This window comes from Gigantopelta aegis, chromosome 11 (assembly GCF_016097555.1).
Source record: "Gigantopelta aegis isolate Gae_Host chromosome 11, Gae_host_genome, whole genome shotgun sequence".
NCBI classification, from domain to species: Eukaryota; Metazoa; Mollusca; class Gastropoda; order Neomphalida; family Peltospiridae; genus Gigantopelta; species Gigantopelta aegis.
The window spans coordinates 24,685,499-24,712,265 of NC_054709.1; the positions used below are offsets into that span (position 1 = coordinate 24,685,499).

At 36.0% G+C, this 26,767-nt stretch overlaps 1 protein-coding gene across 1 annotated transcript in view; it reads left to right on the forward strand.

Annotated features, from left to right (window-relative positions):
• LOC121385106 overlaps positions 1-24,607 on the forward strand; it is a 31,543-nt gene extending 6,936 nt beyond the window's left edge. Inside the window, exons 3-6 of the mRNA XM_041515642.1 lie at positions 9,639-9,806; positions 17,270-17,448; positions 18,143-18,275; positions 24,603-24,607. Coding sequence (XP_041371576.1) covers positions 9,639-9,806; positions 17,270-17,448; positions 18,143-18,275; positions 24,603-24,607 — 485 coding nt within the window. The remainder of the gene's footprint in view (positions 1-9,638; positions 9,807-17,269; positions 17,449-18,142; positions 18,276-24,602) is intronic.
• The last annotated feature ends 2,160 nt before the right edge of the window (positions 24,608-26,767 follow it).

Sequence of the window (26,767 nt, forward strand, 5' to 3'; positions counted from 1 at the left end):
TTGTAAGAGCGCTCAGACCAGCGACTGGACAGTCTTAGAAGTCGTGACAGCAGACAGTTGGCCAAATTTATATTGAAGTTGTTCATATTGGTGTGCGTGTGTGTGTGTGTGTGTGTGTGTGTGTGTGTGTGTGTGTGTGTGTGTGTGTGTGTGTCTTTCTCCCTTTCATCTCTCTCTCTCCCCCTCTCTCTCTCTCTCTCTTTCTTTCTCTGTGTATGTGTGTGTGTGTGTGTGTGTGTGTCTGTCTCTTTCTCTCTCTTTGTCTGTCTGTCTCTCTCGCTCTCTGTGTCTTTCTCCCTTTCATCTCTCAACTTCATCTCTCTCTCTCTCGCTCTCGCTCTCGCTCTCGCTCGCTCTCTCTGTTGTGTATGTGTATTTTTAAGTAAGGAAGAGTGTTCCTCCGCTTCCCTCCTCTGGTTTCACCTGTTTACTTCACTAATGCAACTTCTAACGAGTATACTTTAAAATATAACATGTGCCTAGTAACTAATTGTTGACCTTAGATAACAGACTTGTTTTGTATCCAACTTCCTGGTATGGCTACGTCAGAAATATTAACATGATAGTATCACCAACATTACAAATAGGCCAACAATATATATTAACTTTAACTATAGTGAAATGTAAAGATTATATCTTGAATTGCTTGCCCGTGAATTGCTTGCGCGACACCTAAATAATAGCTTTTACTGGTGAAGAAAAGAATGTGTTAGTGGTAAATGCATACCCGGTGATCTATAGGGTAACTCGTGACAGTTTGAATTTGTATCACGTCTTCCCCCTGAAAAACATGGCCTGCGTTCAACCAGTCCGAGCGGAAAAACGTCCGCTAGACTGGTATATGCGCTTCACGGTAAACCACGTTAGCGAAACGTTTGTTCGCTGAACTTAGGGCTGGGCTGAGTTCAGCCAGACCGAGCAGAAAAACGACCGCTAGACTGGTTTAAGCGCTTCGTGTTAAACCAAATGGGTCACGTCAAGAACCAATCGAATAGTTCGCGAACGTTAGCGAAATGTTCGCTGTCTGAACTTAGGGCTGGTGCTGTTTTGAATAACATGGAGTAGATTTGCTATACATGTTTTGTTGGTAGGTTTCTCATGCCTATAGGAATGGTATCTGGAGTGTGTGTATGTTGGGGGGGGTGGGGTGGGGAGGGGGTGGGGGTGGGGGAATCGTCTCTACTAGAGGAGGCACAAGCTATACTTTTATCTTTATTCATACATAATAGGATACAATGTACATGTTCGTCCTTAAGTGTGTGTGTGGGGGGGGGGGGGAGGGGGACAGCTCAACTCCATTCCCAATCCCACCCCCAAATCCTACGGGCTGGTTTTTGGGGGTGTTGTTTTGTTTTTTCCCCTTCTTTTAAGGGGGTGGGGGATAAGGTCACGTGCTGAAAGCACAACAGATTCTCAGAATCACATTGGTCGTCGATTACTCAACTCACTTACTTGCTAATACAAGTAGTTGACGTGCCCATATCCAATTAAGGTTCAAACACTACTCGACTCCGATATCATTGTAAAAGATATATACTCGTCTTAAAAAGACACGCATAGACGAACTATGCATGAGATTATCTCTTTAATACAAAGTAGCATAATTTCGTTATTTATGATCGTATCAGTCAAGTTTGACATGCGTATGTGACAATGTTCCTGCTATGGACTGACAGCAGTGGAGGCGTTTTCGTCACCAAACAGAATCGCACGAGGGCGCTGAAATCAGTACCTTGTGTGGCCACCAGCAGCAGCAATCACAGCGCGACATCTCCTTGGCATAGACTGAATGAGTTTCTGAATCCTGGCACGTGGAATCCTAGCCCATTATTCCTGCAGTGCATGTGACAGTTGTGGAAGCGTTTGAGGTTCCGGGTCACGCTGGCGTATACGTCTGTCCAGTTCGTCCCATAGATGTTCAATGGGGTTCAGATCTGGCTATCTTGATGGCTATGGCAGCATATTAATGTTCTCATTCTGTAGGAAACCCATTGTTACACGTGCCGTATGTGGCCTGGCATTGTCCTACTGAAAGAGTTCTCGCTGTTGATCCAAAATAGGAAGCATGTGATGGCGAAGAATTGCATCCCGGTAGCGTACAGCTGTCGGGTTGCCTTGTACGAGCACAAATTCACTTCTGCCGGTGTATGAGAAGGCTTCTCATTTTATGACACACTCTCCACCGAATCTTTCAACTTGGTCAACGGAGTTGTTGGCAAAACGTTCATTCCGGCGTCTGTAAACACGTTGTCGTCCATCACGTCGCTGTAGAAGGAAACGTGACTCGTCGCTGAACCATACTCGCCGCCAGTTTCCCCAAGTTCCACCCCTGAACATTCGTGCGCCAGCGAACACGTAAACGTCGATGTTGACGTCGCAGGATGGGGCCAACATACGGTCTCCTAGCCCGTAAACAAGCTTCTGGAAGTCGGTTCCGAATGGTTTGTGCCGACACCCTTCTCAAACCAGGCATGCGTCCAGCAGTGTTCATTGCTGTGGCAGTTCGGTGACGCAAGTGCAGAATCCGGATGTACCGATCTTGTGCTGCAGTTGTTATGCGAGGTCGTCCACTTGTGGACCGGTCTTCAGCTGATTGAAACTGCTGGTACCTGTCCCAAAGACGCAAAATGGTGTTCTGATGGACGTTCATGTGGCGTACGAATGCTGACTGCGATTCACCTAACTGGAGGCGACATATTGCAATGTTTCGATTCGGCAGGCTTAGTCTTGGCATCTTGTAACTCGCCTCATTTCCATTTCGATGTAGACATCATTGCGAGCATTGCAGCTTTAAATACCCATCACTACCCCAATCGTTTCCACGAGTTTCACGTGCATTCGCTAAAATCTGACCATTTCATCCTGATTTCCTGCAATTGTCAAACACTGTGCCACAACGTGCGTTAAATTTGTTTTTAGGGTGCATTTCGGCATGCTGTCCCATTCCAGGAAAAATAATAAAAATTATACAGCAACATTGTACGAAATAAACAACGATATTTTGTAAAATCAAACACTTTTCTTCTTTCCCTATCACCTATGCGTTTCTTTTTTGACAGAGTATATGTAACAGCTAACAATTTCATCGCCGACGACACCACATAATGGGACAACGACTCGCTGTAAGGGGTTGAGAGGTTCTTTATTCTGGTAGTGGCTCAAGTTTACAACAAAACATCAAATTGTTGAGAAACAAATAAAAACACCCTGAAAGGATCAACTACAACATTGTCAATATCACTTCATGACACGACCTAATTCATAAAAATACATTACTCCACATACTAATTGTTATGCAGCACAATATTACATTCAATACCTAAATGTACTATTTCATTTCCACCTACACCGTTAACAGACAGCCACAGTCATCAATAAACATCTAGACTTTATCTAATCCTAATACACATTGAAATAATACATATCTTATAACAGTATACGGCAAAAGTACCGAATTTTCCCCCCTCTGTATTTTAACATCAACAAACAAGAAAACATTTATATACAATATCATCCATTATTTATACCATCCATTACCCTTTCCACATTTTCAGAACGACACACATTTTATTTTTATGTACAATTTGGAGAATTTAAAATACAGTACACGGCACATATAATCCAGTAACATCCGCCATTTTGAACTGATGATACTATTCACTATTTCACTGACCTTAACACGGATATAGCCGGCTGATGTCGTGCAAAAACGTTTCCAAGTCGAGTTTTGGTCGCAGGGTCCTGTACATGTATTCCGTCATATGGAGATCAAATGATGTCTTTCTGGTATGTGTAGCCGGTAATTGACGTTTTATGCACCACCATGTGTTCTCTATTAGGTTAGTACACGCACCAGTCACAGGATCTGGAAATATAATATATTCACAATTGTATTTTATGCATTAATGTAACTATAGCAGTGTAGGCTTTAGGCTTTAATTTTAGGTTTTAGGGTTAGTGTTTAGGGTTAGGGTTTAGGGTTTAGGGTTTAGGGTTTAGGGTTAGGGTTTAGGGTTTAGGGTTTAGGGTTAGGGTTAGGGTTAGGGTTAGGGTTAGGGTTAGGGTTAGGGTTAGGGTTAGGGTTAGGGTTTAGGGTTTAGGGTTAGGTTTTAGGGTTAGGGTTAGGGTACATACCAACAAAATTTTGTGAATGATTCACAGTTGAATGGGTGTAATCGTTTTTGCTTTCTTTGATGCCGTTGTATCCCTTCCATAAATCTGTCATGGTGTGCGTATGGGGTGCCACATACTCTTCTATGATTGGTAGTAGAGTGTCTGCGTCTCTCTTATCAACCGGCACTAAAAACACTTGTCTTGTTTCACGGCAGATCCCACCCAATACCCATTGTCCTTCCACCACTCTCCCACGTTGATATTTCCTTTTTCCAAATTTTGCCTCATCTATTTATACAACTTTTCCAGGCCCCCCCCCGATCTGTTTCGTGCCTTCAGTTTCTACAATGTAGGAACAGACTTCTCGACAGTAGTTGTAATAGTCGTTAACAGTTTCTCGTGATGTTTCTAAGACACGTTGTTCGTCTCCACTGTCGTCTGTAGTTGATAGGGATGTTTCTTCTATGGCTTGATGATAGTCCATTTTTTTTACAAAACAGTAGGTTAGAAAAATACTCTTACGGTAAGAGATTTTAGCTCCAGCAAACCAGCTACCCGTTCGTAGTTGCACTTGATTTTTTCCAGTTTTCTTACACATTTTTTTGTTGCATTGGTAACGACAATCAATGGTTTTTGTAGCTTTGCGTTTTATCTCGTATAACTTTGTGAGGTCCTCTTGACAAGTAGGACATTTTACACTCTTTGGGAGTAAATTATAATGTTGGCAAAACTTTATAGTATTGTCCAAAGTATCTAATTTTGTGTACAGTCTGCACAGATTTAAACTTTTTACTTTTCCTCTCTTTTTTCTCTTAAACTCACACTATCCTCCTCCTCTGGTTTCCTTTTTTCCGACATATCGATGTTTGAATGGTATTATATTTCATAAAATCAATGCTTTTATAGGGATGGTTTACCATGCAACAATACGCCTACATAGTTGCGTGATGCATTTGAAAATCATGCTGCACGTACATCACACGGGGTTCGGATTTTATATTGTTCATATGTGTTTAGATTATATTACTTACCTTTCGAGAGACTTCGTATAATTCCGGAATCATTCGTATAATTCCGCCATTTATTTACTGCAGTAATGACTTGAAATTATTGATCGTTTTAAGCAACTTCCTCGTTAGCTCAGTCAGATAAGCGACAGACTCACAAGCCGGATTTCATCGATCGCTTGGGTTCAAGCCTCCATAAAGGTAAGTGGTTTATAGTATAAAAATTAGTTGCAGTCATTGTTGTGTTATATGATGAGATGTGTGTGATAATAGAAGAAAGGAAGGTAAGGAATAGAAGAAAGGAATATTACGACCCATAATTATTTATTTATAAAAAAATTTTTTTTTTTTACTTCTTTATTACTTTCCCCCCAAAAGACCATGCCCCTCTTTTCTATATAAGCCCCATCAAAAAAAAACCTTTAGATTGATAGATAGGGGGGAAAATTCGGTAACTTGAAACCATCAACCCACGAACTCCTTAAATAAAATACACATGCATAAAATATAATTACCTGACTAAATATACCACTTTAAATCCATAGTCAGAAAGGCATTAACAATATAAATACACTAACATTAATTGTATCATTGTACCGCTAACTCGATACCGTAACTTATAAACGCTAGTTGCGCAGAGAATGAAATAAATCTTTTCCTGTCAAAACTAGTACCAACTAATGTATTATAAACTACAACAAGCGTAACATTAGCAAATGATATATTCATACCTCCACAACTACAACAAATTACTCTGTACGTATTATCAAGAATTACCTACGTAATTCTTTCCTGTACAGCTTAAATAAACTTACAATATGTCTGTGTAACTATGCGAATTATGTACATATAACTATGAGAAATAAAGTGTTCCAACACTAACCTCTCCGACAATTCCGTCCACAACCACGCAGAATTATGCTAGACTGAAATGACAGCGAAACCAATCCACGTGCTGTGTAGCCCAAGTTGCACGTGCAACCGCTGTTCGGAATTTTATAATACTTGGCAGACAACTACTACATATAATACCTTTTGACAAACATATTGAAAAAACTATATACATTAAAAATAAAACCTCCTGCTACATATATAAACGTCGCTATTATCCGTAACGGTGTAGACGCACTGTATGTTGAAAGGAGAAACTCGTAATAGAATGTATCGTCTTTATATTACCTGACTGGATCATTTCGGCTTGGCGCGGTCATTCGTTTGAATTTATTTACTCAACCATTCTTTAATATATGTTTGTTTTTAAATCTTCAATACGTAAACTGAATAACAAAAAATCATTCATGCATTTTGTATTCATTTTCAAACTACGTTTCGTCCCTCAATATCTGTGTGGTCCTTAACCATATGTCCGACGCCATATAACCGTAAATAAAATGTGTTGAGCGCGTCGTTACATAAAATATTTCCTTCCATTAATTTATTGATTCCTTTATTTCATACCAGTATTTTATTATTATTATTATTTTATATTTGTTTATTTTTGTCTTCTATTTTCTGTTTCTTCTTTCCTTTTTCTAGTCACGTTATTATTACTGGTCTGATATATCACACGTATCCATAGTATTCTTGACCGATGTTTATCCTCTATGCTAACATGTGTGTAAGGCAGTCATACCTGGTACTACCGTGTTTGTTATTATTACTGTTCTAATATACTACAGATATCCATAGTATTCTTGCACGATGTTTATCCTCTAGGCTAACATGTGTGTAAGGCAGTCATACCTGGTACTACCGTGTTTGTTATTATTACTGTTCTGTTGTACTACACGTATCCATAGTATTCTTGACCGATGTTTATCCTCTAGGCTAACAAGTGTGTAAGGCAGTCATACCTGGTACTACCGTGTTTGTTATTATTACTGTTCTAATATACCACACGTATCCACAGTATTCTTGACCGATGTTTATTCTCTAGGCTAACATGTGTGTAAGGCAGTCATACCTGGTACTACCGTGTTTGTTATTATTACTGTTCTAATATACCACACGTATCCATAGTATTCTTGCACGATGTTTATCCTCTAGGCTAACATGTGTGTAAGGCAGTCATACCTGGTACTACCGTGTTTGTTATTATTACTGTTCTGATATACCACACGTATCCATAGTATTCTTGACCGATGTTTATCCGCTAGGCTAACATGTGTGTAAGGCAGTCATACCTGGTACTACCGTGTTTGTTTTCTGGGTTAATAGACCTTTAACACACAAAAAAAAGATCTACGATAATAATATAAAATGAATCTGAACGACACGTCAGCATGTTGTTTGACCTGCAGCTGAGTGTGTCTAAATTTAGTAACTGTGACACACGTTTCCTTTATACATTAGTCACGGGCGTAGAGAGGTGCCCAACGTGTGGGGGAGGCAACACACACACACACACACACACACACACACACACACACACACACACAGGCACACACACATATATAAATACATGTATAAATATATATACACCATCGCTGGTGCTATGCCCCCCCCCCCCCCCTTGCTCCCTCTCCCGCTTTCTAATCCAGTGTAAGTTCGCTGGGCATTTAAAAGAAGGAGAAAAAGAACGTTTGTTTAAAGGGACTGTCCTGAGTTTGAAGTCTACAACAATTTTTTGTGCAATGCCCCATTTTCTGAAAAAAAATGACCACCTTTCTTCGTACAGTCGCAGACAGTGTAACATGCGAATTGTCGCTTCAAAACACACTACTGAACAGTTATTTCGACAAAATCAAACCTTAAAACGTTTGTGATCTCCTCCCTTTACAAAATACTGGATTCACCCCTGTTATACACAACTAACAGGTCACCATTTTTAATACCAACAGCTAAAAGCAATTGTATATTTATAGCTGATATAGACGTCAAATTATATCAATAACCAAAAGACAATAATACATTTTAAGTAATAATTTAAATAATAATTTAAAACAGAAATAAAAAAGACCCACACATTTCACCATCCAAGGATGTCAGTAGTTTGAAGTTCATCCTGTGTTTGTATTGTTAGCGAATTACAGCTCAGCTGCAGTACAAATAACACGTTATCACCGGGTATCTTCACAAATAGGTCTGTCTTACTTCCTGGTCGAGTTGACTGGGTGTCATGGCGGACGTAAGGCGTACATGTCGTCTGCTCACTGCAGTTATTAGCGGGATTTTATGTCTGATGTCGGCTGAAACTGGTAAAAGATTTGCATTACTCTTGTTGTACAATACAGTACAGTACAGTGCAGTGCAGTGCAGTGCAGTATAGTTATTTCAGTGTATGTGTGTAAGTGTAAAGAAACAGGGATGGTTATTCAAACTTAAAACAACGTACTCTTCCTGTTTCTTGTTATTGCTAGGAGGCTTCTCTTTGTCCTATATATATTTAGACATATATTGGGGGGGGGGGGGGGTGTGTTCACGATTAATAGGATATCTATATTGCTTCTGTTAATTCGATTAAATTATTTATTAAAGATGAACGTTTACAGCTTATGAGTTGATATTAATAACAGTTTACTGACAGTGGGAGGAGTTGGTATAAAACGCATTACATAAGGAGAATATAAAGAAAATGCGTACAGAAGTTACTTTGTATAGAATGTAAAAAACTATATAACTGTAGATTCTCGTCTTTTAAATATGTATACATATTTCCCCAAATTACATAATTTGTTTACATTATCAATAGCTAATAACTATTAATAACTGTCCCTTTATATAATTACTGGAAGTCCGGGATGGAGTATATACGGGTCATTATATACGTACATGTACACTTTCATACACGCATTCATATGTTCATATGTGTATGTATTTATGTATGAATATATATATATATATATATATATATATATATATATATATATATATATATATACACACATACAGAGAGAGAGAGAGAGAGAGAGAGAGAGAGAGAGAGAGAGAGAGAGAGAGAGAGAGAGAGAGAGAGAGAGAGAGAGAGAGAGAGAGAGAGAGAGTGAGAGAGATATTGTTGATATGTATATGTGTGAGAGAGAGAGAGATTGTTGATATGTATATGTGTGAGAGAGAGAGAACGAGAGGGGGGGACAAGGAGGAGGAATAGAGAGGTAGAGAGAATGAGATATGGTGAGAAACAGAGAGTTATGGGTAGTAATTAAAATGGAATAGATCAGAAACTGATTTGATTTGATTTGATTTGATTTGACTACACAGCAGAAGCTGGATTCTTATCTCGCACTAGACTAAGTGTCGTACGTAATAATCGTACGTTGAGACTAATATATACTGAAAAATGCGGCGTGTTCGTTTGGCCCGACTGCTGCGTGTGCTGCTTGCGTTTTGGATATATATATATATATATATATATATATATATATATATATATATATATATATCCAGGCTAATCGTATTGTATTTTGATTTATTTTGTCTGAGTCGGACCGCATGCACGAACCGCATCCAGTCTTTAGACTAGTTTAAAATGTGAGGTGTTGTTAAAGTAACATTCCTTTTCTTTCCATCTTCTTACAGATGGCCTTGATACTCTGCATGGTGTGACATGGGATACAGCAATTAGAACGTGCCGTGAACGTGGCGGGAAACTGTACAACACTACGGATACGTCTGCCCTAGGTGACGTCACGCCTGGGTCATACTGGATTGGAGGGAAAGTGCAGTATAGTTCGTGGGTGTGGACAGGTAAGGATACACACATTATATTTAGTTAGGTTTTGATTCACACACACACATACACACACGCGCGCGCGCACGCACAAACACACACATTGTTACGTCATTTGAATATCGCATAATTGCTGACTGGAATTAAAGAGGCTCTCATAATACAATTTTAACCCTTATCGTGCCGTTGATGTGTATACACGTCAAGCGTCATCACAATGACGTCACTTTGCATTGTTTTCATTTAAAAATCGTTTTCTAAATTAATTGTTGACATTTTTGTCAAAAACAAAGTAAAAAAATGTCAAAGATAGTCTTAGAATGACATATCCAAATATTTGCTAAATTGCTGTTGTACATCATATGTTTTTTTTAAAAACAAAAATGACCCGTCAAATGGCGCGTGCTATTGTTTGTTATTGTTTCTTGTTTTTTTGGTAGCGGTTTCTTTTATCTCTACAAAGTTGTCATAATATACTATTATATATGAACTACATTATGACAGTTGCATTAAATTAGAAAAAGTATCACTTTTAATGCCTAAAAAAGGTACAAACACAATCAAATAATTGTAATCCGACGGCATAAACAGTCGTCGAAAAGCGCCATTTCCCTGTTTCTATTTATAAACAACAGGTCATGTGACAGCACATTTCCCGCCATACAATTTGACAGCAGTAGTACACATTGCTTGCATGTGCGGCTAACTGTTTTCATTAATAATTACAACGTGGTTACTTATACTACAGCAGACGATATTCTAACTATGTTTACTTGAACAGTTACGTCGACTATATGATCGAATACGCACATGTGCTCGGTGTTCGTCGTTGTTTTGTTGTGTGTTGTTTTTCTGCCAGTTTTTCCTTTTCAACATTCACATTAGTATTAATCACTACTGAGTAGATATATATTTGTTCTCATTTTTAAAAAATGAATTACAAACGATAGGTTACGAATATCTGCTGAAGTAGTCTGCAGAATACCGTGACCTACATTATTTTCAATAACCAATCACAAAACATTCTCGTTGCGTGTCACATATAATTATGTGGCGCCACCGGTTTTTTGTTTTTATTACTGTACCAGTCGCGGATCCAAGGATTTGGTGTGTGTGTGGGGGGGGGGGGGGGGGGGGGGGGGGGGTGCCGTGCATGGCTTTTATGAATAAGCGTATATAAGCAGTGAATGTTTTGTAATAATGTTGTATGGTGGATGACAATCTTTTAAAAATCAGGCATGTGTGCTGGGATTTTAGGTAGGGGTGTCTGGAGGGAGTCCGGCGATTTCGCCACCGGTCGATCTCGCCCGGGTGATCTCGCCACGGCCGTAAATTCCATATACTGCTGGGCGAAATCGCCGTACTCTATATACATATAAGCAGACGGGAATGTCACTGTTTATTACAATAAATTGGTTATTATAATAATATTGCTTATTAGCATTTCACGATTTCAGTTTTATTACAGGGAAATTATAATTCATTATAACAGTTTATGTCTATATGTTGATTAGAGTTCACTATTATTAGTGTTAATCGTCTTTAAAACGGTATGCACAGTGGTCACTGCGAGAAAACTATACTCACAAGAAACACTTTAACAGGCAAAGACAGAAAAAAAGGACTCATCACATTTGATTTGAACATTGTTCGTATCATTTCATGCAGTAAATGATAGTAATACAAACATTTTAAATAATAAAATTCCTCTTTAGTTAGATATATATAGTACGGCGATTTCGCCCAGCAGTATATGGAATTTACGGCGATCTCGCCCGGTGGCGAGATCGCCCTACTTCGTCTGGAGAGCGAAGTTTATAGGGGATTTCTGTAATGCTCCGCCGGAATATGTATTGAATTTTTTTTTTTTTTAATCTGCTCGAGCAGGGACCGGAAAGGGGGTCGACCCATTCCCTGCACACATATCTGCAAATGTTATAAAGATAAATTAATCATCATGAGGTAAACTGTAGTTGTGTTGCACTGTTGGATCTATTGTATTTTGATAAATTTATTAGTACCAAAATCTAAAATTTGGGCGAATACGACAGAAACATTCGGGCAAATTGAGCTGGCCTGAAACCTTTTCATCATGTACTAGTAGTTCCAACATTTCTCCCACAATACTAGTTGTAAATAAATCCATGTAAAATTGTGTAGCGCTTCGTTTGAAACCCTATATTATATATAGCTGGTTGGCAATAACGCTAAAACTAATAAATGTTTTTTTAGTTGGTGGTATTTTCGTTTAATTCGGGCACAAATTAGCCTGCCCTTCTCTCTCTCCCACCCCTACAAAACAAAACGGGATCCCGTACGCTTATGATTAGTACATCAGGCCTGTACGGTACCAATTGGTGTGGATGCGTCGGGGGTATACACACCCTTACCGCGAGGTCCAATTTTATTTCCATGCAACAGTTATCGACCGTTTTTTAGAACATCGGCACGGTCCTTTTTCGTGTTACGCAACACCCCCAAAAAAATCGTGCGGTAACTATATGGACCTATATAAAATGTGAAAATTACAGTAGGATAATGTTTTGCAATAGATTCAGAGTAAGTAATCACGTTTTTTATTTTAAAAATACGGTGATAACTAAATTTTTTAAAATAACAATTAAAAAGAAAAACATTCCACGTACTTTAGCAGGGCGGACACTGTTGTGTAGGCAACGACCCGAAACATTGTTTTTGTCTCAAAAATCGTTAAACAAATTATTTAATGCAATTAAAATGTTGTATTCTGGATGTAATAATAACAAATCATAAAACGATCCTATATTGTTGATAAAAATATCAAAGAAAAATTGCAAAAACTTCGAAGTATAGTTGACCTATATTATCGACCCTTGACCCAGATACAATACTTCGCGGGACCAACTGCCAGTGATTTCTTCTTCTTTCACTCCGTCAATAAAATAATAGAAAAATAGTTTATTGATACTGATGTTTTAAGTATGTAACCTTCCTGAAATGACTGCAAAATGGTATCTTGCACCTTCCATGCTCATTGGTTCATTGTTTAAATCCTAGTTACAGCCATGAACAGCTATATAGGGTTGCAAATGAATCACTACATATTTTTACATGGATTACAACTAATATTGTGTCAGAGTAAAATGATGGAAATACATGGTTAAAAGGTTTTAGGCCAGCTCATTTGCCCGAAATGCTATACCTGGATAGTATTCAAATAATATATAAAGGCAAATAGATGACCAGTGTATATAACTTGTGAATGTCCCCTAGGTGGGGATGGAGATCACAATAGTTATATAGAAATTGCATATTCGTGACCCATTTCCTTGTGAATTTGGTCATTCTACCCCTCTCCTGAAGGTGGGGCACAAATAGGGGAAATTAAGCCAATTATCGTGTCCAGGAATACCATACAAATATCAGTTTTGCGAATTTCGTTAATGTCGTGTCCCCTGCCCCCCCCCCCCCCCCCACACACACACAGGTAGGAGACAAATTCATTAAACCATCTATCATATAGACAAATGCATTTAAACTATTATGTTTTCAGAAATACTAGACCATTTCCAACCAAATTTATTTGATAGTTGCTCTCACCCATGGAAAACCCAAAACCATGAATTTGGTCATTTTAATCCCCCTAGGAAAATGGGTGCTCCGCACTCCATGTGTTTGGTAGTTGTGGTCAGCAATTTACTCAGGTGACCGTTTAGATCTATTTTGTATCATGCATAAGTGTTCAACACTGGATACACATCATGTATACGGTACATATTGAATTTTAATTAGGGCTTACATGCTGATGTTTGTTTCTTTGGGTTTAAAACATTTTTTAGATGAATGGACATTTTTCTCTTTTTTTTACAATTGTGCCCGTGTGAAGCACTATGGCAAGTATCTTGTGTCACAATAAATTACGGAAATGCATAAAATCCTTTTTACTATTTCTATTATTCTAATATCAGTGTCCAGGGTTTCTGCCAGAGGGTATGAAGGGTAAAATTATGTACCCTAAAATCTTAGGAACTAATGGATACGTTTTAATAATTTTTAGAATGATTATAGTAAGATAGCTGCTGCTTAAAGTGTGTACATGAAATACAGTGTCCAATTTAAAAAGATTCCAAACCCCATAACCACCTAGTTGCGGCAGTTATGATGTGGAGTTTTCAAGTACCCTCAAATTATTGATTACTGGTGTCCTTTACTTTTGACCGTATGACCCAAAAGTTGCATGCATACAGCAAATAGTTTCCAGTTTTACATACCTTACCATGGTAACCAATAGTTTGTATTGGTTACCATGGTAACAGTTTCGATCTGGGTACCATGGTAACATATAGTTTTGAACTGGTTACCATGGTAACAGAATTAATAAGCTTCATATATATTTTCTACAGGCATAGTACAATTATGTCACTATACATTGTTGTTTTTTCTCAGTCCTTTTTAGTCCTTTTTTTAGACATTTTCTGTTTTGCATTGGTTACCGTGGTAACATAATTCACAATGTTCACCCATCTCTTGTAAACAGCTGGGAGCTTATTATTACATCATTATACAGTGATTTGTATTCAAATAAATTCATTTAAAACATTTCATATGGGAAACGGTTCCTCTTTTTGCATTGGTTACCATGGTAACAGGATTAATTATCTTCCTTTGAAAGGGCATATACCTTTTTTTAAATCTTGTGTCATTTGACAAAGATATATAAAGTAATAGAGATAGTATACATATTTTTAGTGTCTAGGTAATGTTGGACACAATGTCCACAAGTTACAAAAATGCGTTGATGCTAGTATGTGCATTTGACCCTATTATTCAAAAATAAAATTGGCTGTCTACTTAATTTTTATTCTAAATCGAGTAGTATGGTTAATAGATCACACCATAGACTTAAATTAAAAGAAAAATATTAATTTTTAATTAAAGTTTTCATAATTATTAATAAAAATATGGTATATTGAAATTTGCAGGTGTTGCCATGGTAACATAAATAATATAACTGACTATAAAATGTTAGCCTTACGTATGTGGATATTCTTAGTATATATGTGTGTAATTTCATGTTGAAATGTCAACTGATTTTAATAATATTACCAGAAATGTATAATAGTTAATGTTGGAAATTATGTTCATAATTTACAAAAATGTGTTGATAGCCGAATGCGCATCTGACCCTATTTTTCAGAAAAAAACGCAGTGTCAACTTAATTTTGTCTTTACATCAAGCAGTATGGTTAATAAATCACAGCATAGACTTAAATTAAAAGAAAAATATTAGTTTTTAATTAAAGTTTTCATAATTATTAATGAAAATATGGTATATTGAAGTTTGCAGGTGTTGCCATGGTAACATAAATAATATAAGTGACTATAAAATGTTAACCTTACGTATGTGGATATTCTTAGTATATATGTGTGTAATTTCATGCTGAAATGTCAACTGATTTTAATAATATTACCAGAAATGTATAATAGTTAATGTTGGAAATTATGTTCATAATTTACAAAAATGTGTTGATAGCCGAATGCGCATCTGACCCTATTTTTCAGAAAAAACGCAGTTGTCAACTTAATTTTTTCTTTACATCAAGCAGTATGGTTAATAAATCACAGCATAGACTTAAATTAAAAGAAAAATATTAGTTTTTAATTAAAGTTTTCATAATTATTTATGAAAATATGGTATATTGAAATTTGCAGGTGTTGCCATGGTAACATAAATAATATAACTGACTATAAAATGTTAGCCTTACTTAGGTGGATATTCTTAGTATATATGTGTGTAATTTCATGCTGAAATGTCAACTGATTTTAATATTACCAGAAATGTATAATAGTTAATGCTGGAAATTATTTTCATAATTTACAAAAATGTGTTGATAGCCGAATGCGCATCTGACCCTATTTTTCAGAAAAAACGCAGTTGTTTACTTAATTTTTTCTTTACATCAAGCAGTATGGTTAATAAATCACAGCATAGACTTAAATTAAAAGAAAAATATTAGTTTTTAATTAAAGTTTTCATAATTATTTATGAAAATATGGTATATTGAAATTTGCAGCTGTTGCCATGGTAACATAAATAATATAACTGACTATAAAATGTTAGCCTTACTTAGGTGGATATTCTTAGTATATATGTGTGCAATTTCATGCTGAAATGTCAACTGATTTTAATAATTTACCAGAAATGTATAATAGTTAATGCTGGAAATTATGTTCATAATTTACAAAAATGCGATGATAGCCGAATGCGCATCTGACCCTATTTTTCAGACAAACCGCGGTTGTCGACTTAATTTTTTCTTTACATCAAGCAGTATGGTTAATAAATCACAGCATAGACTTAAATTTAAAAAAAAAAAAAGTTTTTAATTAAAGTTTTCATAATTATTAATAAAAATATGGTATATTGAAATTTGCAGGTGTTGCCATAGTAACATAAATAATATAACTGACTATAAAATGTTAGCCTTACGTAGGTGGATATTCTTAGTATATATGTGTGTAATTTCATGCTGAAATGTCAACTGATTTTAATAATATTACCAGAAATGTATAATAGTTAATGTTGGAAATTATGTTCATAATTTACAAAAATGTGTTGATAGCCGAATCCGCATCTGACCCTATTTTTCAGAAAAAACGCAGTTGTCAACTTAATTTTTTCTTTACATCAAGCAGAATGGTTAATAAATCACAGCATAGACTTAAATTAAAAGAAAAATATTAGTTTTTAATTAAAGTTTTCATAATTATTAATGAAAATATGGTATATTGAAATTTGCAGCTGTTGCCATGGTAACATAAATAAAATAACCATCTACAAACTGCTATCATTACGTAGGTGGATCATTATGGTATATATGGGTGTAATTTCATGTTAAAATGCCCATGGATTTTAATAAAATTACTACAAATGTAGAACAGGGGAAAATTCTTTAAATTTAGCAAAAAGAATGCGGCAGGATAAGGGTTAATCCTAATATATGATATTAACGACATTAAAAAACACTCTGGTAATAACACAAACATACACACACACATACACACATACACACATACACACACACATACACACACATACACACACATACACACATACACACATACACACACACATACACACACATACACACACACATACACACACACATACACACACATACACACACACACACACACATATACATATATATATATACAATTTTATATATATATATATATATACACACACACACACACACACACACACACCTCAACATTTCTATCTGTTATTCAATGTCGCCTTTACACAATAATTACTAAATGGTTTCCAAGTCTTTTGTCGGCTGTTTGTAGAAATATTGTAATCATAACTACTGACAGTGTTTTATATTTGTATCCACAACTAAAAGCTGTGCACGTTTAAGTAGTTCATTTTGTTAGATAAAGCAGTTTAGTTTTTAAACCATTCAAGTTTGAGGGATAATAAACTATTGTTTTGCAGCAGATAAAAAGTCTTTATTTGAATATGCTGGAGAACTGAATGAGTCGTATTCGACATATAGTCGTGTGTATACAATCCTCTATGATAATCAAACAATCCTCTATGATAATCAAGCAAGCCGCTGTTACTACGAATGTCGTCAGCAAAACAACCGTAAACCCGTGTACGTTGGATTACAGGTATGTCACATTTACTATACAAGTAATTACGTGTAATACTACAAAACCTAACTCATTATATGGGCTAGCATAGTCAAAAACAATTCTAACTGTTCATTTTGTAGACTAAAGCATGTTCCAGAATGGAAATTATATACATAAGAAGGATTTGATAAGCACCAAACACCTGTTGTCATGTTCATGTTCTATGGTGCCGCAAATTAAAAACAAAACAAACAACAACAAAAAACCACTTTCTATGACTGTTGATTTTTATAATAATACTAGGAATATGTACACTTTAGCAACAATTTGCGGCATTTTGAAACACAAAAGTAGGAAAAACTAGAAAAAACTAGGTATTTTGAAGAAAAAGGAGAAACATAGGAAATTGATCAAAAAGTAGAGAAAAGTAGGAAAAGTAGTATCGCTGGACAGCCTGTATAAACACATGCACACAGACAGTGAACAAAGAGACGTGTGCTACATTGCTATATTACACAACAGGATAACAAAGGTGCATTATTAAAGCCGTTAGTATAAAACATGGCCCACTGTTACAACTTTCTCGCCATTGACTTATACATTACTTACAACATTCTGCTTAACTTATCAATTATCACAAATCCTTGACGTGTTTCAGTTTAACCAAAAAAGGTGCGTACTTCCAAATCTAGTGTCAGATACCTCATCGTTATACGTGTATTTTTTTCAGGAGAGCATGTGTTACTGTTTTGGTTCGTTAAACCCAGGTAGTATCACTACAGACAATCGCACACATCGTGGCTGTTTGGGAAACTTCATGGAATGTTGCGGAACTGACAGAACAATAAGCATCTACCGTCCAGGTAATATATATATATATATATATATATATATATATATATATACGTGTGTATGTATGTATGTATGTGTGTATGTAGGTGTGTATGTGTGTATGTATGTGTGTGTGTGTATGTGTGTATATATGTATGTGTGTGTCTGTATGTGTCTGTATGTGTATGTATGTGTCTGTGTGTGTGTGTGTGTGTGTGTGTGTGTGTGCTGGAGGGTGGGCGGGCGTAATATCTAGATCAAGACTAAGAAACGAACATTTTCGTCCTCAAATGGAGGATCTTTGCCCCCCCCCCCCCCCCCCCCCCCCACCGGCCACCTCCCCATTCCTACGTGTCTGGAGACTAATTAATATATCGATTTCCAAAATATACGTGCTATTAAATATTGGCTGGAAACGGATAGTTTCATTTTACATTAGCGCTATGATACATTATAAGATACATTAAACAAAGAATGGAAGACCAATACACCCAATCCATGTATGCTATTTTGTACACATCCTCTAAATGTTTTATATACAAATATCTCGTTGATAATTTGTTTGCAGTATTATGTACAAACAAAGTATAAGCACATACTATGTAAATATAGACTATATGCACACAGCCTTGCTTTTTGAAACGGGAAGATATAATAATACTGAAAGATCAGAAAGACTGTACAATAAACATGCAGTTGAAGATGAGTTCCACTTCATATTAGTTTGTCCATTTTGTAGTACTCCGAGAGGCAGATATGTTAAACCATATTATTATACACGACCAACATCATTTAAACGAATACAATTACTGTCTATTGATAAAAAGAGAGAAAAAAGTTTGTTTTATTTAACGACACCACTAGAGCACGTTGATTAATTTACTCTTTTGGATGTAAAACATTTGGTAATTCTGACTCGTAGTCATCGGGAAAAACCCGCTACATTTTTCCTAATGCAGCAAGATGTCTTGTATATGCACTTTCCCACAGACAGGAAAGCATATACCACAGCCTTTGTTCAGTTGTGGCCCATTGGGCTATTTCTCGTTCCAGCCAGTGCTCCACAACTGGTGTACCAAAGGCCGTGGTATGTGCCATGAAGTGGCGACAGCGGGTTTCCTCTCTCAATATCTGTGTGGTCCTTAACCATATGCCCGACGCCATATAACCGAAAATAAAGTGTGTTGAGTGCGTCGTTATATAAAACATTTCCTTCCTTGTCCAGTTGTAGTGCACTGGTTGGAACGAGAAAAAACAATCAGCTGAATGGATCCACCAAGGTGGTTCGATCCTGCGACACAAGCACCTTAAGCAAGCACCTTAACTGACTGGATTAAATCCCACCCTATCCAGTATTTAGTACCGACAAGGTGACTGGTTTGTTGGCGACAAATCGTCCAATAGTATTGTACGTTATAATTTCTCAGTGAGAAATTATGATTTTTATTTTCTCCGTTATGGGTGCCTGTTGGGGTAATAAAAATATTTATTAGCAGCAACAACTCAGAGAAAGAAAATGTTTTATTTAACTATGCACTCAACACATTTTATTTACGGTTATATGGCGTCGGACCATACAGATATTGAGCTACTTTTTTTTCGATTAGCAGCAAGGGATCTTTTATATGCATCATCTCACAGACATGACAGTACATACCACGACCTTTGTTACACCAGTTGTGGAACACTGGCAGGAACGAGAAATAGCCAATGGGCCCACCGACAGGAATCGATCCTAGATCGATCGCGCATCAGGCGAGCACTGCGCCACTGAGCTACGTCCCGCCCCCACGACTCAAAGAAAAGATAATTTATATTTATATACTCTCCACAATGTATTTACATGTATTATTATGCGATGAATATATAACTATATGGTGGATTATGGCTATGTATTACGTGTATGTATAATTATGTGATAAACAATGGATAATGTATTACGTGTATGTATAAGTATGTGATAAACGATGGATAATGTATTACGTGTATGTATAAGTATGTGATAAACTATGGATAATGTATTACGTGTATGTATAAGTATGTGATAAACTATGGATAGTGTATTACGTGTATGTATAAGTATGTGATAAACAATGGATAATGTATTACGTGTATGTATAAGTATGTGATAAACAATGGATAATGTATTACGTGTATGTACGTGTATGTATAAGTATATGATAAACTATGGATAATGTATTGCGTGTATGTATAAGTATGTGATAAACAATGGATAATGTATTACGTGTATGTATAAGTATGTGATAAACAATGGATACTGTACTATGTGTATGTATAAGTATGTGATATATATTTGTGTTATGAATAATGTATGCGGGTGCCTATCAATTGTATGTTTACGGCGAATACATTATTATTAATTAGACGAGAAGTCAAAATATTTAGCTAGATTAGCGACCAGTCACTACTGCATTATGATTTTTATTTGTTTTTGTCGTAACTTGTTTATTTTTGTTTGTTTGATTGTTGTTCTCTTTGTAGGGGGTGTTGGGGGGTTTTTTTTGTTTGTTTTTTTCTTCTTCTTTTGGGGGGGGGGGGGTATTAAAAGTTAATTACACAATTCAAACTATTAAAAAAAATCACGTTAGTTCGATGAGTAAGTTAATTATATTCGAATTTTTGCTCGTCATTTTTATCGAATATTCAAATAATATTTTCAGACCGAATACCGAGCACTATTATCCTGTTCAATTATTTAGACCCAAAGTTTTTTGCAAATGTTACGTTTATTTCCTATTCGATATTTGTTTTCTTTGCATTTACATGAAAACAAACCCAAACCCCGACAGGTTTTATATACAAATCATCATATAAAATGCACGAAGTTGACTTAATTCCACTTTTTAAAAATCTCTGTGTCGTTTGAATGCACGTTATTTCGCCTATAAATAACTAAGGTCATTTGCATATCAAAACATTGGGATCTGAGGCTACGTGAAGGCCATTATAGCTTGTTTCACTAAATCAAGGTTATTATTGTTTTGCAGTGTGTAACAGCATTGTCTAATCTTTCCGTTAAACATAGATGTAAACAAACAGAACATGTAACCCTTTCTTGTAGGTGCATTATATTTAATAAATTTAGCTAATGTATTATGTATTTTTATTTTATTATATCAATTATATATTAGCATACCATACCTAACCTAACACAACTGAGGTGTAGCACAGTAATAAACACAAATCACCTCACACGCCGCAGGAATGTGCTTTCCAAATTTATAAATAAAAATTTAATGCAGGGCCAGACCCAGAAGACCAGGGGGGGGGGGGGGGGAGATAAAATGTCAAAGGCCACCAACATCAAATAATAATAAAAATGTTATTTAATTTGCCTCTAAATTGGGAACTCATACGTATATATATATATATATATATATATATATATATATATATATATATATATATATATATATATATAGTACTTAGGGTGGTGCTAGGGGCTGGGGTTTGGGGGTGGGGTGTTACATTTGTAATGCGAAAAACCAAAGGGCTATTGTTCGGATTCGTATGGGTTCAACCACTTTTTCATCCCGCAGACACAGCCCTGAATGTTCAAAATACGATAGCATTGCTTGGTCAATAACATCATTATTTCGATGTATAACTGCACGTGCTATTGTAGCAATGTGTAAACCACGTAAAATACAAGTTAGGTAGGGTATATAAATTCGTTGAAAATGTAGTAGTCGACATTCTTGTTATTGTTATTTGAGGAAAAATATGGGTAAATCGAAAAACACTTAGGTTGATGTAAAATCGTGTATTAAGAACGTTTTCGATTATTTTGAAGATGAATATCAGCGCGGTAGACCTAGGTATGCTTCTTATCGAATTGTCGATCGAGTTTCCGCTGCACTTAAAGTTTCGGTTTCAAAAGTAAAAAGAACTGTGAAAAATCTAAGCTCTACGAATCCAAGCACAGAAATCACTGTTAAAAAACGCGACCGAAAACTCATCGATTTATTTGATAAAGATGTTATTAGACGACGAGTATACAGATTTTATAGAGAGGGCGAATTACCTACATTACATAAGATTAACGTGGCTTTAAGGGAGGAATGTGGAATCAACATATCCATATCAACTTTACGAAGAACACTCCATGACCTCGATTTTAAATACCAACATATGTCTATGTGATTTTTGAGGACGCCAATATATCAGACAGGAGACTGTCCTATCTTCATGAAATATCCAGTTTTACGAGAACAGGGGTATTTAATAGTGTATCAAGATGAGACCTGGGTGAATGTCAACCACACAACATCCCACCACTGGACAGAAATCCACCCGGGCACAAGTACCGCCAATCACCTGCCGAAATCAGACGCTGCTGATCGAGTTCCTAAACTCTGTTCGGTGACTGGGAAGGGAAAAAGACTTATTATTTGTCGTGCTGGCTGTGATAAATATGGATTGATAGATGGCTGTGAATTGATCTTTGAGGCTAAAAAGACAGACGGAGACTATCATGGTGAGATGAATCATGACAATTTTATCAAATGGTTTGAAGAACAACTTATGCCTTCTCTACCAGAACCTTCTGTTATCGTCATGGATAACGCAAGCTACCACAACAAATTAACTGAGATTACACGATGTCCTGCACTAAACGCTAAAAAGGAAGAAATTCAGTCGTGGCTACGAAACAAAAATATACCTTTTGAGAGTAACATGACAAATCCAGTTCTTTATGAACTTGTGAAAAGTAACAAATGTGCACAGCAATTTGTTACTGATGATATTGCTAAACGCCATGGGCACTTGTGTCTAAGACTGCCGCCAAGACATTCTGAACTCAATCAGGTAGAACTGATCTGGAGTCAAGTCAAAGGGCACATAGCTCGTCATAATGATGGTAAAATGACCACGGTGCGGAGAGAACTTGCACATGCATTGAACTCTGTCACACCTACACACTTCTCTGACGCAGTTAAACGTGTAATAAAGATCGAAGAAGATTTTAGAAAACAAAATAGTTTTATAAGAAATAAAATACCCCCTGTGATAGTCCCCCTTAACGAAGATAGTGATGAAGAAATGAGTTCGTCGACTGATTACGTTATTTCTCCATACCCATCAGGAGTATTACTTTAATGTATGCATGAACTCTTTAACACCAAAAACAATTTATTTCCATATCATTCACTATCAAACAACCTAACAACCTATAAACTAATCGACTAGAAATGCATACAGACTACACATACATACGAGAGAAATGTTTATTTAACGACACACTCAACGCATTTGATATACGTTTATGAGGCGTCAGACAAAACGGTTAAGGAACATTATGACAGTGAGAAAGAAACTCGCTACCACCACATGGGCCACTGTTTCCGATAAGCAATTTTGATGAGCAATAAGGGACGTTTTATATGCACATCCCATAGACAGGATAGCACATACCACAGCCTTTATACATCAGTTGTGGTGCACAGGCTGGAACTAGACACAACCCAATGGGTCCACCATGTGGGATCGATTAGTCGACCTACCATGAATGAACGTTTTACCTCTGAGCTACGTCCCGCTCCATATACAAAAGAAGCCTTAAGTGGGGTTGGGGTTGTGCAGAGGGTCACACCTCCACCAATCGCATGCATACCATATTCTTCTCTCTCTCTCCCTATAACCATATAACCATAGATTAAAATATGTTGAGTGCGTCGTTACATAAATGACGTCTCTCTCTCTCTTTCTCTCTCTCTCTCTCTCTCTCTCTCTCTCTCTCTCTCTCTCTCTCTCTCTCTCTCTGTCTGTCTCTCCCTTCAGCGCGCGCGCTTGTGTATTCCACAATATAATTATAATATTTGATACATATTTTTTTTTCAAACTGAGGTTTTGTCACTTGAACTCCCCACCTGAATCCGCGCCTGCTTCATGTTTACAGATATTTTCTTTAATATAGGTCATACTACGATTTGTGTGGATAGGACGATAGAACCGAACATTAGTTTGAAACGCACTATAGAATGATGCTTTTGATATGCAAATGACCTTAGTTATTTATAGGCGAAATAACGTGCATTCAAACGACACAGAGATTTTTAAAAAGTGGAATTAAGTCAACTTCGTGCATTTTATATGATGATTTGTATATAAAACCTGTCGGGGTTTGGGTTTGTTTTCATGTAAATGCAAAGAAAACAAATATCGAATAGCAAATAAACGTAACATTTGCAAAAAACTTTGGGTCTAAATAATTGAACAGGATAATAGTATAAAATTAAACGAACGAAGCTTAAACTATCATTTCAGGCAAACTACAAGTAGTGTGTTGGGTATAAAAACTTACTTTAATAACTTAATACAATCTATTTATTTTAAAGACTAGCATACTTTCATATTTCTACATGGTGAGCTAAATCCACACCTGTTTTTTTACAGAGTTAATAAGCAGCTATAAGTTTATTACCTGGTCTTTGAATCCTGAGGGAACGTGTGCCTACATCATCCAAATGACAAACATCATTGTTAAATCCGAAGACAATTGTATGACACAGAAAGGATATATATGCAATTGTAAGTAGTCATGTTATTATTGCAACTACAACTACTTCTACTACTACTATTACTACTATCACTACTTCTACTACTACTATTACTACTATCACTACTTCTACTACTACTACTACTACTAGTAGTACTAGTAGTAGTAGTAGTAGTAGTAATAATAATAATAATAGTATTACTACTACTAGTAGTACTACTACTATTACTACTACTACTACTACTACTAATAATAATAATAATAATAATAATTCCCCCACTACTACTACAATCACTTCTACTACTACTAATACCACGACCACTACTACTATTACTATTACCACGACTACTACTATTATTATTATTACTACTACCACCACTACTACTATTATTATAATTATTACTACTACCACCACCACTACTATTACTACTAACACTACTACTAGTATTACTACTAGTGTTGTAGTTGCTATTATTGCATAGGCGTCAGTACAGGTAACTCGGGGGGGGGGGGGGATGCAATCTGGAGAGGTCAGTATAAATGTGAGGTCATGTATATATACTCAACAAAAACTGAAAATGTACATATTAGAGAAATGTATTTCTACATATTGTTATACCTTATCGCAATAGAACACATGTGAGCGCTTAGTCCACACTTCAACACATATTACACGTGCATACTGTGTCGGACAAAACATACTTAATCGTTTAATTTTAATAACAAAGCCACAAGTGCAAAGAGTTGTAAATATTATTTAGTCAATAAAGATGTAAAAATTTGCTTAAAACCTGGTTTTCTGAAGAAATGTTAGAAATAGAATACTATATTCGTGTCCGTTAGATGCCATTTATCTCACAACTCGTTATTTAAAAACGTATCAAACTCGCTTTCTCTCATTAGATATTATTTTAAAACAACTCGTTGTGAGATAAATGGTATCTAACGGCCACTCATGTATTATTCTGTATATACATAATATATACATGTATAATATAACTATGCAAATATATAAATTGTATAAATAGGAGAGCTGTTGTGAAATGACTCATATGTTTAAATACAGTTGAAAAATCAGCTGCACATACATTTTTTGATTAGAGTTTGTAACTAATTACGTGCTGTGTATATATTGTTTTTACTTTTTCTTTGTATTTTATAATATATGTTAATAACTGTTCAAAACTTCTATTGCCAATATAAAAAATAAAGAAAGAAATAATAAAATAAAAATAAATAAAATAAAGTTTAAAAAATCAATACTACTACTATTACGCGGCTCGGTGGTCATCCGTCAATCCACCGTCAATTAGACGATGTCACCTCTCGAAGAAAACGATGGGAAAAGGTTATCTCCTAAATGTACTTGCGCACCGTGTAAAAGGAAATCTACTAGAAACATTAATTATTTGGTTGTAATTTGTTATGTACAAATACATGTAGTTGACTATATAAAGTTTACATTTCAAAGCTAAAGTTAGTAAATTATTTTGGCGGGAAGACGCTATTGTGCCATTTTGAGGGTGCGCCTTTAACGCGTTATGTTCATAGACTTCATTTCACTGATCTTATAATAACAACACTATTGACAGGAATACTTACTTTGAAACACAAAGTGATATTTTAATTTTTAATTTTAGGTTCAGACAGTGAGCTTCGTTACACCTGTTTTCACCATGCAATGGATCGAAGTTGGTTTTCTGCGAACTCGTCGTGCACGTTAAAGACGCTGAATGAAAACAATGTGGAGTACATAAGAACAAAAATGCAGGGTGTCTCGTACTGGATTGGACTAAAACGCTCCAAGTATATTGTGTGGATTGACCGTTAGTAATATTGAATGTTCGTGTGTTTTCAATATGCATGGGCTTTTAAACATTTATATTACAATAATAAGTACCGTAAAGTATAGATAGACCATTTTAGATTGTACCAATACAAATGTGTTAACTCTATTTTAAATAATTATCCATATATATTTAAATCAACACGGGATAAAGTAGA